General features: G+C 41.7%; 1 protein-coding gene across 5 annotated transcripts in view; it reads left to right on the top strand.

Annotated features, from left to right (window-relative positions):
- Window positions 1-16,110, top strand: part of GLT1D1 (glycosyltransferase 1 domain containing 1) — a 108,846-nt gene that overhangs the window by 40,590 nt on the left and 52,146 nt on the right. For all 5 annotated transcript variants that reach the window (XM_036874809.1, XM_036874814.1, XM_036874812.1 and 2 more), the window contains 2 exons: window positions 11,450-11,486; window positions 14,122-14,178. In XM_036874809.1, coding sequence (XP_036730704.1) covers window positions 11,450-11,486; window positions 14,122-14,178 — 94 coding nt within the window. The remainder of the gene's footprint in view (window positions 1-11,449; window positions 11,487-14,121; window positions 14,179-16,110) is intronic.

The raw sequence follows: 16,110 nt of genomic DNA, 5'->3' as shown, positions 1-16,110 counted from the left end.
TAACAATCCCTTAGGTGGCAGCTGGAGTTTCCTAGGCTGGACTCTTTATTTGAAGGGCTTTAATGAGTAGAGGGCTTTGTACCTCTACAAGTTAATGCACTTACTGACTTTTAAAATTCACTATGACTTGGCGGGGTGGGGTGAAATGAGCTGGCGGGAATCTGAATCCTCCGTGGGGAGTTCTGTAGAGGACTGGCAGGGCAGGTGTGCAAAACTAAAGAAGAAGCCAGCTGCAAGGTTGCTTTCCTCCGGTGGATCTTAGGCACGATGCTGTTTTCTCAGATGGTGACCCCTGCAGTGCCCTTGGGCCACCAGCGTTGCTGGTCCTTGTGCGTTACCAGCAAACCGTTGTGCACAGCGCTTAGGCCCTTGTCATCTGGAGGCATTATTCCTGTTGGTGGCGTTTTACAGGCTATGCACATTCTTTATCTATAGGCTTTCACTTTGTAAAATCTAACGCTTGGAAACGGCTGCAATGGGACAAGGGCAAATGCAGTCTTTTGTGGGGCTGGTCGACCTTTGCCAAAGGCCAGAGTACTGTGTGCACGTGAACGTGAAGATTCCCTGCAGCCAGAGTGTGCGTATTCTTATTTTTCACCTCAAACTCCCCAGGCAGAGAATCGAGGGTGCATTTTTCAGTGCAATGTAATGAATGAAAAACGGCAAGCTTCCTGGCTCCGAGTTTCGTGTTTGTATCAGTTTGACTGTCCATCTGCCTTACGGCAGTGATGTACCAGTGGTTCTCAAAGGGGGGTCCCTGGGACTCTTTCAGGATCTGCACAAAGTCAAACCTATTTTTGTCATAATGCTCAGACATTATTAAAGGCACGATGAAAGGCAAAAGCCTTTTTCCCCATGTGAAGAGCAGTGGCGAGGAAAACGGCTGACGCCTTCATCGCCCTAAAAGCAGGGGTACCCATCTGCACCGATGGATTATTCACCACCACCCACTTATAGTTAAAAAAAAAAAAAGAGCCAGTTTTTCACTTAAGAATGTCCTCGATGAAGCATAAAAGTGATAAATTTTTATCAAATATTAACCTCTGAATACATGTGTTTTTTTTAATGTTCTGTGTGACGAAACAGGAAGTATGTATCAGCTCTTTCTGCTGCCTCTGAATGACGGATGGGGGTTACCTTGAGCAAAGGCCCTGGTGCAACGTTGGGGTTGCAGACTGAACCAGCCATGTCTTAACACAACTTTTTATCTGAAGGAGTGGTAGCCAAACTATGGTTACTCAGACTTGGGCATTTGGCAGTCATTTTCTTAAAAATGACTCGATCGAGTGAGTCACTTCAAGAAAAACAACAGACAGTATCTATTGCCAACGATATCATTTAAATTTTCAAGCAAAAATTAGAAGCTGGTAAGCCACCAGGAGGTGGACAGCTTCCCCTTACATCCTTCCCTGATGAGATCAGTGGTTGTGTTAACAAATGTGAATTTTTTTTTTTTTTTGGATGCTGTATAATGAAATGGTTCAACATTTGCGAGATCTGCATCACTCAGTGAACCAATAGTTTTCAAATGACTAATACGTGGCATCACAGAATCACGCATAGGTAACAGATCCATCAAAGTGCAAGATAGACCTGTGGATTCGAATATATCAGGGTATGATATAATTTCAGGTTCCATATTGCAACTAACCTTTAAGAAGCTACCGTTTGTTGAGTTTTGGTGTCATGTCCAAGAATAATACCTATAATGATCTGAAAAGGCCCCTTAAAGGCCCATATTAAAATACTCCTCCCCTTTCCAACTACGTATCAGCAAGAGGCAGGATTTTCTTTATACACTTCAGCCAAAGCAACATATGGACACAGATTGAATAGAGCAGCAAATATGAGACTCCAACTGCCCTCTGTTAAGCCAGACATAAAAGAAAGCTTTTCCCTGCTGAAGCAAGTTTATCCTCCATGATTTCCCCCCCTTTCCCTAACTTCTCAGTTTTAAATGTCACCTTTGTCCGTAAAACCTATGGCCCTCCAAAACTGGTACAGATGTGTTCACTGCTGTATCAGTTATTTTTGCTACATAACAAATCACGTCAAACACAGTGCCTTAAGACAGCCATTTATCATTTATTCTTTGTGTTGTCTGGGCGTTTCTGGCCGGGGTCAGCTCAGCGGGTCTGGGTGGTCCAGCGTGGCTTTGCTTACGTGCTGGGGCCTCGGCTGGCATGGCTGGGACAGTTGCTGTCTCTCTCCATGTGGTCTGTCACCCTTTATTAGGCTCAGCGGCAGGAGAGAGCAGGCATCAGTGTATGAACAGGCGGCAGGCTTCTGCCTGTGTGTTGTTTGCTACTGTCCTGTGGGCCAGAGCAAGTCAAGCATGGAGCTGTAGCCTCTACCTCATTATGGGACGATCTTCAAGGTGGCCTTAAAAAGCAGGGATGCAGGGAGGGGGCCGGTTATTAGGTCCATTTTAATAATCCGCCGCACTTAGTGCTTATTCCTCGAGATTGTAACACCTATTGATTGACTGATTGATTGATTGATTGATTTTTGGCTGCGTTGGGTCTTTGCTGCTGCGCGCGGGCTTTCTCTAGTTGCCGTGAGCAGGGGCTACCCTTCTTTGCGGTGCGCGGGCTTCTCATTGCAGTGGCTTCTGTTGTTGCAGAGCACGGGCTCTAGGCGCACGGGCTTCAGTAGTTATGGCGCACGGGCTTAGTTGCTCCACGGCATGTGGGATCTTCCCGGGCTGGGGATCAAACCCGTGTCCCCTGCGTTGGCAAGCAGATTCTTAACCACTGCGCCACCAGGGAAGTCTGGGATTAACTTTTCGATGTAATGATGAGAACACTGCGTTAAATGCATAGACCAGTTACGTTTTGGGCAGGCTTGCTAGCAGTGGTGAGAATATCCAGCAGTGTCCTGTTGAAAGATTTTTTTTTTTTTTTTTTTTGGCTGTGCCGCGCGGCACGTGGGATTTCAGTTCCCCGACCAGGGATTGAACCCGGGCCCTCAGCAGCGAGAGCGCCGAGTCCTAACCGCTGGCTGCCGGGGAACTCCTGGAAGGATCATCTTGCATGTCAAGATTAAGTTGACCATTTGCCTGTCACCCAGGAGGTCAGCCACACCAAATCTACCCTAATCCTAGGTTAGCAGTCTTTGTTTTGAGACAGATGCTTTTCCAAATATAATAACAAGGCATTTGAAGAAAGGAATGGAGAAGTCAGCAAAAATTGTTTTGTCTTGGGTGATGATGTCACAGGCAGCATCAAAAAAGCTCAAAAAAGAAAGGATGAATTTGTTTTTATTGTTTAAAGTGGTGGAGGTTAGTTATTAAATTTGAATGTGAACCTGTTTTTTAATACAGCTTTAGTACTTTTTTTTTTGGTGGATGATTTTTCAATAAAGTTCAGCTCAATACCTTTATTTGATTAGTTTTTGCAAATGGAAACTGTGTAGAAATAATATAAAGGTTCATTGTTCAGCCATATCTATGTAATGCTTTGAGATGGATTTTTGTGGAGAGACTACTTGTAGTTACGTGTTTGGAACAGTGATGCAGTTTTTGAGTAGTTAAGTTTCATGCTGCATTATTGAACTGCCAGCTTTTGTTTTTAATTCTTTCTTCTTTATTTTGGTGAGCAGGCTTGGCTCAGGTACCAACTTAGTTAACCCTACATAATTATTATCAAACCAGAATCAAATTCCAATTATCCCAGATGAGAAAGATTTATGGTCTTTGCTTCTTACTGCTTTTGGGATTTAATGTAGAGTCTGTATAGATAAATATAGTTTTGAGCATAAAATCTGGCCTAAAACTTGTTATTTTCTCAAACTTCATTTTTATAAAAACACATGCTCACTCTTGATACCAATACTGTTAATAGAAATACAAAAATGCAACCTACAAAGGTGAGCCATGGATGTAATTTCCAGTTTTCTGCGAGTCACATTTTTAAAAGTAAGTGGAAACAAGGAAAATCGGTTTTAATAATCTGTTTTACTTAATCCACCTCCTGGAGTTAGCCAGCCTGCAAAGGATAAGGGTAAGGGTACTCTCCCCAAGACTGCCCTCACTTTTGACACCAACGGCAAGTTCAGGGGGTCCCCATAACCACCCTCAAGTTTGAGAAATGGCTTGAAGGACTCAGAACTCACCAAGAGTTACACTTGCTGTTATCGTTTATTACTGGGAAAGGATACAGACTAAAATCAGCCAAAGGAAGAGACTCAAGGGGCTGGTCCTCCATCGCCCTCTCCCTGGTGCAGTCAAGACATTTTACCCTCTGGCTGTTGATCTGTGATCATCTCAACCTCCAGTTATTGATCTGAGACATATGCATGGAGTTTTGCCAACCCGGGAAGCTCACTGAGTTTGGTGTCCAAAGTTTATCTTGGGGCTTCATTGCATAGACTTGATTGATTGATTGTGCACATGATTGAATCCAGTCTTCAGGCAGATTGATACCACTTGGCCCAAAGTGCCCAATTTCCATCACATGGGGGGTCTTTCCGGCATGGCCAGCCCCTACCTAAGACTGTTAGCTGTGGCTGTTCTCACCATGCCCCTTAGGAATCACATAGATTATTTCCTAGAAGCCCAGGGCAAAAGCCAGACCACCTCTTGGCCAAGGCCAAGTTCCTAACTGCTCAGCTACTGTATCCAGAATCTTATTATTTCAACACATGAGCAATATAAAAATGCCTGAGGTGCTATTTCACATTTTTTTGGTACTCCATGTTTGAAATTGAGTGTGCATTTTACTTTAAGGAGGCACATTTCCATCCAGACCAGCTCCGCTTCAAGGACTCGGTAGCCTCACGGGCCCAGGGCTGCAGTATTGGACAGTGCAACATACCACAGACATGCACGTGGGGAGCATCCTGTTTCAAGATTTCCAAAACATATGCTCCGACGTGGTCGTGGGAGACATGTTAACAGGAAGGAGTGAAGGAGTTCAACATATTTTGCAAGCTGTGGGTTAATTTCAGCCCTCTGAGAAAGCTAGGATGCTCCTTTGGAAACATTATTTTGGGACCTACTGTATAGCACAGGGAACTATCTCAATGTTTTGTAATAACCTAAAAGGGAAAAGAATCTGGGGAAAAAAATAGATACGTCTGTATGTATAACTGAATCACTTTGCTGTACACCTGAAAGTAACACAACGCTGCAAATCAGCTACACTTCAATTTTTTTAAAAAAAGGCAATGAGGGGGAAAAAAAAAAGAAACATTATTTGGGAGGCTGTGTTGATGATCATCTTCTGTCTCTGGCTGACTTTACACAAATTAGTTTGCTTGCATTTCGATAAAGAGAGCTTTATTTTATCTCTTTTAATTTGAAGTGCCGTTGTTTGGGCCCGTTGTTATTTTTTGTTTAGTGTTGTTTACATCAGCCTTAATTTGACGTCGTGCCTACTCTGTAAGGGGCACTGTCCCAGGGGGCTTTTCACTGGCATCTGCCTGCTGTGTAGTTAGTACTTAATCATCCAAGTTCAACATCGGGCGTGTTTTGGGATGGTGCTGCTCTGTTGGTTTGTGATATTATAACCTTGATTTGGTGTTTCTAGGAATTTGATTCACCGCACATGTCTAACTGTGATATATGCATCGTGCAAATCTAAAACTAGTCTAAGTAGAGTTTCGATTTCTTGCTACAGTGTGTAATAGACACTCAGAATGCAAATTTGGGCACTTCTAATTCCAGCCCATGTTTAGAATACTTTCTCTAAATTCACCAGACTTTTACCAGAAAATGTAACTATTTCACCAGTATAATTAAAAGCAAATTAGGTATACACATACCTTAATCGAAGGCTTTTCTCTCTGCAGAAACAATGATTGTGGTTTAATTTGTCTCCACTGGGTTCAAAACCCCACAGGTCTGTGTAAAGTTTAACTGCACTGTTCACATGCTTTTCCTAATAAGTACTCAGCTAAGAGGACTTTCTCTAAATTCAAATATTTATTTATGAACTATTTAAAAAAATCTTGAGCATGAGTAAATACTGTTTGACACAGTTACTGAATTCAGAAAAAGCGCAGTGATAACCAGCATGGCACATGGATACACTTTGTTGAGGTTAGTGCTGAGCTAAGCTTCCTGGTATTGTTACTTTTTAGTGATTTTTTTTTTTTTTAATTTGGAGACTTTGAGTCCCTGCCTTCTGGGGCCTAATTTATCTACCCTGCCTTGGCACTCTTTAAAGAAAAATAACTTTCTGGAAGCAGTTAGGCAATACCTAAAGAGTAATTTTACTTTCATTGTGTACATATACTCATCACAATTCTTTTGGAAATTGAAATACAGAAAGCAAGACAGATCTCATTGGCTGTCACATGCCCGTTCATGGCACAGGGGAGCTCAAAAGGCTGATGTAGGTGATAGTTCTTTTCTAATCTGAATGAGCTGCCTCTCGCCTAATTGCTGAATTATGTTGTCCTTTGAATTACTTGTTACTTCTTCTTCTTCCTGCATGGCCCGTCGCTTTGTATTTGATCATCTCCAAAAATCACGTTGACAGCGCAGGAGCTACACAGACCACATCTTTTATTATAGTTTCTATTGTAGTGTGAACTTAAAAACATTCACCCCTCTGTTTCATCTTTGGAAACCCTAGTTTGTATGCTGGCCCTCCCCACAAATATCCTGTAAGGGAAACTCCAGGGATTGGTCATATCCTAGGAAGCTAATCATTTTTAATAACTTCTATTAAGATTGGCTTCCCTCAGAGATTTCTTGATAGAACTGCGAGTGTTTTTTGCATTTTTTTTCACCATGTGAGATCCCTGGGAATTGAAAAGTTTTAAAGGAACTCAAAGGATGGAGAACTCATCAATTTCAGAGCATAGATTCTGAGTTAAACTTTCCCATGACCTGGGGCACAAACTTTTGGAATGATCAGAAGCATTGCTTTAATTCATCAGATTGCAAAGGCAGAGGACAGTAGGGGAAGCTTTTGAATAAAATCAGCAATGATTCCATGTTATTTACTCCATAGATTTAACTGTATTTTTTTTAAAATTTTATTTATTTATGGCTGTGTTGGGTCTTAGTTCCTGTGCTAGGGCTTTCTCCAGTTGCGGCAAGTGGGGGCCACTCCTCATCGCGGTGCGCAGGCCCCTCACTGTCGCGGCCTCTCTTGTTGCAGAGCACAGGCTCCAGACGCGCAGGCTCAGTAGTTGTGGCGCACGGGCCTAGTTGCTCTGTGGCATGTGGGATCTTCCCAGACCAGGGCTCGAACCCGCGTCCCCCGCATTGGCAGGCAGACTCTCAACCACTGTGCCACCAGGGAAGCCCAATTTAACTGTATTTTATTTTTTAATCTTCCTGGGAATTTTCTTGCTGGCATTCCTATTTCTTGAGTTGCTGGGCTAGATTACGTGTTACACATGCATCCTTTGATTTTGCCCAGGGTTGTTTTAGTTTCATCTTTATTTATAGCCTGTTTCAAGTCAGATCCCATAAAACTGGATCCCAACTCAGTTCTCAGACTTCCTCCCCATCTCATTTGTGGATTTTTTCCTGTTCTTTTAAACAGAATTTTTAAAATTAATTAATTAATGGATTTATGGCTGTGTTGGGTCTTCGTTTCTGTGCGAGGGCTTTCTCTAGTTGTGGCAAGCGGGGACCACTCTTCTTTACGGTGCGCGGGCCTCTCACCATCGTGGCCTCTCTTGTTGCGGAGCACAGGCTCCAGACGCGCAGGCTCAGTAATTGTGGCTCATGGGCCCAGCCGCTCCGCGGCATATGGGATCTTCCCAGACCAGGGCTCGAACCCGTGTCCCCTGCATTGGCAGGCAGACTCTCAACCACTGCGCCACCAGGGAAGCCCGATTTTTTCCTTTTCTTGAAAAATCTTTCCTTGTCTGGTTCAGTTGCAGGAATTTAGTGACAAGGTTGTCCCCCCTCCTTTTTATTTTGAACATTACTATTATTATTATTAATTTGCCACACCATGAGGTTTGTGGGATCTTGGTTTCCCCGACCAGGGATTGAACCTGGGCCCTGGCAGTGAAAGCACTGAGTCTTAACCACTGGACCGCCAGGGAATTCCCTGAACATTATTTTCTTTCCTTACTTAAAAACAATTTCTAAGGAAAAAGAGAAGAGGGAGAAAAGAAGAGACCCATGTTCCCTGAAAAATGCCCAATTTCTGTGTTTTGTGATGTATTTTGAAAGCTATACACTTACAGGCCATGATTTCTTCTAAGTAATTTGTAGCTATTTTTAAATGACTTTTAACAAAGCCATCATCAGAAGTTGTAAATTAATATTTTTGCCACCTGGAGAGGATGAAATTGTGCATAGATTTTAAAAGTAATATCTATTGTGGTTTCCATTTGGTAGAAAGTTTAATTTCAGAAGGTTATATTAATAAAAGAATGGGAAATCTTTTTGTTGTTGCTGTCTGTCTGGTATTCCATTATAAAAAGGCATAAATGAGCATTTGGGTCTGTTACAATGTCACATGTATTTATAGGTATTTGTAGAACACTGACTTTTTATATTTAGTAGTGGGTCAAATTAAGTAATGGTTTCTCATAGACATTAAAAATGGAGAAAAAAATGGAAAATCTTCCCTCTCCACCCTTCCTACATACACACACACACACACACACACACACACATAAACACATAAACACACAAACACACACACACACACACACACGAGTCTTCTTTTTCATTTTATGCATCAATGAGCTGATCTTCCAAGGGAAATGATATATATAAGGACTTCGACTCATGTTGTTTCAAGGCAAGTGAAACAACAATAAATACTGAGCAAAGAAAGCTAATTTGTATTTAGAGCATTTTAATATAGAAAATGATTTTCAAAATCAATATAAGCCAATTGGCTTTTGCCAGATCGCTTTTCTTACAATGATTAAAAATAACTCAAATGCAGATCTCCTTTATACTGTGCCTCTGTTTTCTAGATTTGCTTGGATAAGATCTTCAAATACCACTCATGACATGTTTTAAAAGTCTATATTGGACTTGATACTTACTTATTTTTTGGGGGAGTTCAGTAGATTTTGGGGAAATAATCCTCAGAGATAGGTAAAATCAGCAGATAAACCCAGACATTTCCATATAGAGTCAACTTATTCTGTTTATAGAGTTGAGATACCCTTTAATTAATTTTTGTTTGTGCCCAAAGGAACTTTTCTTGAGAGGAGCATTTGGGGTTTACATATTTCTAATTGCACGGCACAGTTCTAATGAAAATAGTAGTAAGGCTGTAAGCTCCATTTTGCCTGACAGTCATGAATTGAATTTATATAGAATTACATTGAATCTGTCTTTGTCAAACACTTGTATTACCTTTAAAGTTAAAATGCTATCCGGGTATATTTTTGACAGTGCTTCAGTATCCTTCTTATGGACACTTTTTGAGCCAATGTTGTAGACTTAGGTCTGGTTAAAGAAGAGACACTCTTAGCCTGCACTCCATTCCAGTACAATTTTCTTCAGCTTTCTAGTGAAATTATAATTTAACAAAAAGGGATATTTTAGGGCTCTAAGCTAAACTCTGATTTCAAATGGCTGCTATCAGCCATTTTTTCCATTAAGGTTAATATCTTTTTTAACCAGTAGAGATTTTTGAAGCTCTTTTTTTGCAGGCTCGCTATTTTAAGGGCATTTTAAAAGGGGCTGCATCCTGCTATGTGGTGTATTGAGGAGGATACTCGAAGACTTTTAGAGGTCTCAGGTACCTCTGATGGATAAATACAAAATGTAATGCTAAGGTCAAAAGCAAAACCAAACCAAGACTTGTATCTGTACCAACTTCCTTATTTTTTTTTTGGCCGTGCCGTGCACGGCGTGTGGGATCTTAGTTCCCCGACCAGGGATTGAACCCGCACCCCCTGCACTGGAAGCCTGGAGTCTTAACCACTGGACCGCCAGGGAAGTCCCTCTGTACCAACTTCCGTTCAGCCGTCCTAGGATGGCCAGATGCTGCCTCTCCCAGAACCTTCCCATCCACCAGGCAGAGGGCAGGGTAATTCCCTCTTCTCCCCATTGATCGTCTCTCCCTTGTCGGGACTGCCTCACCTTTAGTTTGTTTCCCAAAACATAAAGCTGATGTGAGGATGAAGGTCAAAGTGGGTCAGCAGACCCCATGCAATACGCAGGATCCTGGTCACCTTGAGGACCACCCGGAGCCCTTCACACACATTTAGGTAGAGAGAGCACGAAGATGCAACTTCTGTGATGGCCACTCTTCACCTAGTTTAGTCATTTCATGCATGGAGCTGATATTTAGGCCACATGGTAGAAAGATGCACCATTTTAGACTTTATCACCAAAATGACCATATCTTTGATCACTTACGAGAAACAGCCCTCTGCACCTACTTGACCCTGCTACCCTTTAAAGCGGATTTCTCACTCTGCTCCTGTAACATCCACCTTTGGGTCTAAACCTGATTTTTAAAATATTTATGTCACTGTTTCAAAACGAGCTTGAGAAATGGATTCTTTTTCTCTCTAGTAGTTTTGTGAAGTTCCGCCAGAAAACACCACCAGGGATAATAAGTTTATATCTGGGGACACATATCTAGATCAGTCATGCAAGTGTCACGGTGTCCCTTGATGTCAAAGAGGCTTTTGGGGAGGTCCTTACAGGGTCCTTGAGACCAGTCCATTCACATCCTGGAAGAATCTGCCCCCTGGTGCCTGTTCTCTTGTTTCCCAACATACTGGGTACCCCTCCTCCTCCATCCCCATCTCCTCCTCCATCTCCTCCTCCATCCCCATCTCTTCCTCCATCCCCATCTCCATCTCTATCTTCATCTCCTTCTCCATCTCCATCTCCTGCTCCATCCCCATCTCCTCCTCCATCTCTATCTTCATCTCCTCCTCCATCTCCTCCTCCATCCCCATCTCCTCCTCCATCTTTATCTTCATCTCCTCTTCCATCTCCATCTCCTCCTCCATCCCCATCTCCTCCTCCCTCCCCATCTCCTCCTCCATCCCCATCTTCTTCTCCATCTCCGTCTTCATCTTCTTCTCCTCACTCCCTCCTCCCCCTCCCCCTCCCCCTTTCTTCTCCAAAGGTGGGGAGTGTACTCTCTCTATTCAAGGATTTGTATCCACAAACAACATTTCCCAAAACTTCTGCCTTCAACCTCAGCTCCTGATATGCACCTGATGGGCTGTATCCTTGGCATGTTCTCTGTCTGAGCTTCATAACTTTTCTACTAACATAGTAACTATAAGTTTGTAATATTGCATTATGCCTGATTTAAGGGACATCTTTGTACTTCTTACCTTAGATAAGCTGTGTTTTTAATGGGCTAACCCCCATTAAAAGCAGAGGTAACTCTTTGCTCTGATCAAGTAACTAGCCTGTGAGTGGCTGTGTAGATGATTCTTTGCGATGTTTTCCAAGAGGATATTTTTATGGCCTTCATTTTATTTCTAAACAGCAATGGGAATGGACTCGCAAACTTACTTTTTTTTCTTTCTCCCCTCTTTTCAAAAGCCACATGCTAAGGATAAGATCTATGTCCAGAGTCAAGGTAAGAAATTTTAAATATATATATATTTGAAAAAAAATGAGTCTTTTATCTTTTAGAGATACGTACTGAAATGAAATAACATGATGTCTGGGATTTACTTGAAAATAGTAGAATGGGTACACTTTTATTATTTTTAACATTAAGATAAAAATAGGAGTACATTATAAAAGAATAATTTAAAATGTAGAAGAATGGATAAAGAAGATGTGGCACATATATACAGTGGAATATTACTCAGCCATTAAAAAGAATGAAGTAATGCCGTTTGCAGCAACATGGATGGACCTAGAGATTGTCATACTGAGTGAAGTCAGACAGAGAAAGAGAAATACCGTATGATATGTGGAATCGAAAAAGAAATGATACAAATGAACTTATTTACAAAGCAGAAACAGACTCACAGACTTAGAGAACGAACTTATGGTTACCAGAGGGGAAGGGTGGGAGCAAGGGATAGTTAGGGAGTTTGGGATTGACATGTACACACTGCTATATTTAAAATAGATAAACAACAAGGACCTACTGTATAGCACAGGGAGCTCTGTTCAATATTATTTAACAACCTAAATGGGAAAAGAATTTGAAAAAGAATAGATACATGTATATGTAAAACTGAATCAGTTTGCTGTACACCTGAAACTATCACTACATTTTTTTTAAAAATAAATTTATTTATTTATTTATTTTTGGCTGTGTTAGGTCTTTGTTGCTGTGTGCAGGCTTTCTCTAGTTGCAGCAAACGGGGGCTCCTCTTTGTTGTGGTGTGTGGGCTTCTCATTGTGGTGGCTTCTCTTGTTGTGGAGCATGGGCTCTAGGCACGTGGGCTCAGTAGTTGTGGCTAGCGACCTTCAGTAGTTGTGGTGCACGGGCTTAGTTGCTCCGCGGCATGTGGGATCTTCCCAGACCAGGGCTCGAACCCGTGTCCCCTGCATTGGCAGGCGGATTCTCAACCACTGCGCCACCAGGGAAGTCCCTATCACAGCACTGTTAATCGGCTATACTCCAATATAAAATAAAAAGTTAAAAAAATAAAATAAAATGCAGATCGCAGATCACTTAAAAGAAGTGCAAATACTCTATCAGTGGCATGTTTACAAAAGGAAAAAGAAGAGCTTGTCCGTTTGAGTTGAGTTGAGTTGGGGCCCCAGAGCCCTCTGCCTCCATCTCCAGCCCTCCCTGCCCTCCCCAAGTCCTGCCCCTGTGGTGGTCTCTGACATCCTTTCCTGAGACCCTCAGTATCTCCTAAACACATCTAGTAAACCACTGACCCGCAGAATAGAGATCAGGGAAACAGTAGCTCCAAAGAACATGTAGCTGATTCTGAGCTTAGGTTTGAACCCGTGCTGAGCCCAGGGTCACGCGTACAAATCCACCTTATAAACATTACATTATCAAGGCCCTAGTGGTTTCAGGAATACTTTTAGCAGCAGAATCACTCATCAAATGAACTCTTTCTTGGAGCCCCCATTTAAAAAACGATGCACTGACTCAGTATGCATAAAAGGGATGTGTGAGTGTCAGGGCAGGCCTGGGGTTGGACCTTCCATTCCTCTGCCACGGCCCCTGGTTTATAGCCACGGAAGACGTTGGTGCTGCAGGAAAAACATGGGCTTTGATGCAGCGCGTGGGCTTGGACGCAGCCTCTAACACCTAACGTTTTGTATCCCGATTAACCTCGATGAACCTCGGTTTCCAGCAGGATAAACTAGAGGACTCCACCTGCTTAACAGGGCTTAAGGGTTTCCAGGACCGGCTGGAACACATCCACTAACAGTCTGTGCTGGGGCAGGCGTGGAGTGGACTTTACTACAAACTTTACTAACTGTCGTTTGTATTAGTCAGTGTGAATGGCCAGCTTACAAGTGCCTTGGAGAGGCGGTTCGATGACTTAATTTACATTCCATAAAATCTCACATCTTTTCTGCTCTCGAGATAATCTGTTAAACGTTGCCTCTGGATTTTGGAAGTCTTAAAATGTTCATTTTTTCAGAGAACTTTAAACTGAAAGCTGTCTGAAAAAGTGACACAGATAGCAGGAAATTATGTATGATTTAGAAGGTTGAGATGAAGAATTTTAAATACAGGCAAAATTTCTATGTAATTTCTTTTAGAGTTTAGTTGGGAATGTTTTGGATACCTGTCACCTATGTGCATTTTTTAGGAACTTAAGCTTTCTGTGACTTAGAGACAGTTTGGCCCAGGAATGGATGGTGGGGTTGAAAGTGATGGATCTTTTCTCCTTGGGAACTGTGGGCGAATTTTATTTTATTTTTTATTTTTGTTTTTGGCCTCACTGCGTGGCACGCGATATCTTACTTCCCCGACCCGGGATCGAACCCGGGCCCTCGGCAGTGAAAGCGCGGAGCCCTAACCACTGGACCGCCAGGAAAGTCCCCTGTGGGCACATTTTACCCACTACAGTCCTCCGCTCTACCAACTGAGCTATCAAAGGCTCCGATTGTGGGCACATTTTAAACCTCACAGGCTTGGAGGGATTCATGGGAATTCAGCAAAGCCCTCAGAACCTTAGTTCTTTATAAGAACCGAGTATGACGGTTGTTTGAATGTCAACACAAAATAACGGGTTATGTCTCAACAACATGAACTTTCTTTTGTTCTCTTTCCTTTGACCCAGGAATTGCAACAGTGCCGAACACCACCTTTAACTGGAACACCTTCCTCCAGCGTTCAGGTAAGAGATGAAATCTTCTGGTAGGATTTTGACTCAAGTGCATCTTGCCAACTTGCGTCAGTTCCTTGCTAGGTTCACATGGTTTTGAAGAAGAGGTTGTCAGGGTCGAAGAAATGGACTCTTTGGGTAGAACAAAGGAGGGAGCAAGGCACGATTAGAACAAACTTCGCTTCTCCCCGTTTGCCGAGGTGTCATCAGTGGTCCCGTCCCGGTGAGGATGGGCATGCAGCTGAGATGCAGGAGGAAGAGTAGTGCCAGCCTCTCTGACGCTGCTCTTCGGACAAACCTCCCCAACACCTAGTATCAGGTGACATTTGTCCTTATTAAGGATGCCAACCTCCTGTGTTCATTCGGTGTTACTTTATTAGCTACACACGTAAGAAGTGACTCTTGTGGGACTTCCCTGGCGACCCAGGGGTTAGGACTTGGCGCTATCACTGATGGGGCCGGCTTCGATCCCTGGTCGGGGAACTAAGATCTTGCAAGCCGCGTGGCATGGCCAAAAAAAAAAAAAAAAAAAAAAAAGTGACCATTGTAAGATGGAGATCAGATTAAGAAACAAACTTTTAAACCACTTGAAATCTCAGCACCAAAAAGAAACTGCTATTAGTGTTTTGATATATCTTTCTCAACAATTTTACATATCTATATTAATGCTTTTCATGCATTTATATATAATATTAAATTATAGCTGTATTAACCTATTATATATTTTTGTCTTTTAAAATCATCATGTAAATATATAAATATGTGATATTTGTATATTTATTGTAAATGCATAATATGTATGATACCTATATTATTTATATTATATATAGATTATATATAAATTATATATAATTAGGTGTGACTTTATATTTTATGTTTAAATAATACATATGTATAAATAATCATATATATAATGATTTTTAAAAGACAAAAGTAGAGTCAAACTGTACTTACTGCTCTAACCTGCTTTATTTATTCATTATGTTAGTAACAATATGAGCTAACTTATTCTTTTTTAAAAACTTCTAAACTAAAGTAAAATTTACGTGACGTGAAATACAGACTTCTAGGGTAAGATTAGATGAGTCCTGACAAATGTATAAATACCCTAATCCAGACAGATCACATTTCCACTGCTCAAGAAAGTCCCCTCTTGTGCTTTTCCATATTTAATTCCCATCCCTCTGTAAGGGACCCCTATTCCAATTTCTGTCATCGTCGATTCGTTTTACCAGTTCTTGAACTTCACCTAAGTGGAATCATACAGTAAGTACTTTTTGTGTCTGGCATCTTTCTTGCTCAGCATAATGTTTTTGAGATTCATGCATATTGTGTGTATCTGTAGCTCCTCCTTTTTTATTACCGAGTCCTATTCCATTGTATGGATGTGTCACACATTGTTTCTCTGTTCTCCTATTGATGGACTTTTGAATTGTTTTCCAATTTTACATACTATAAATAAAACTGCTCTCCACATTCTTGTGCAAGGATTCTGGTGAATAGCTTGAGTGTAGGGTGGATACACGCTTAACTTTATAAAAGAAGAGCCAAAGAGTTTTCGAAAGTGTTGTACCATTTTACAGTCCCACAGACGTTGATGAGAGACCTAGTTATGGCACATCCTTGCCAGCAATTGGTGTGGACAGTCTATTTAATTGTAGTTATCCTAGGGGATCATGAAATGGTATTTGACTGTGGTGTTGGGCACTTATGTATCAATATCTTCCTTGGCGAGGTGTCTAGCCAGGCCTTTTGCCCAAATGTTTTAGTGTGTTGTCTTTTAATTCTTGGTCTGCAGGAGGGTTTTGTGCTTTTTTTTTTCCCGCTGGGTACAAGCTTTTTGTCAGATACATATATTGTGAATGTTTTTTTCCATTCTCTGGTTTACCTTTTCATGTTCTTAACTATGTCTTTTGAAGAACAGAGGTTTTAAATTTTGTTCAA

Source organism: Balaenoptera musculus, chromosome 14, assembly GCF_009873245.2.
Source record: "Balaenoptera musculus isolate JJ_BM4_2016_0621 chromosome 14, mBalMus1.pri.v3, whole genome shotgun sequence".
Classification (NCBI taxonomy): domain Eukaryota; kingdom Metazoa; phylum Chordata; class Mammalia; order Artiodactyla; family Balaenopteridae; genus Balaenoptera; species Balaenoptera musculus.
The sequence above is the reverse complement of the archived record's forward strand: the minus strand, read 5'-3'. Positions and strand labels throughout refer to the sequence as shown.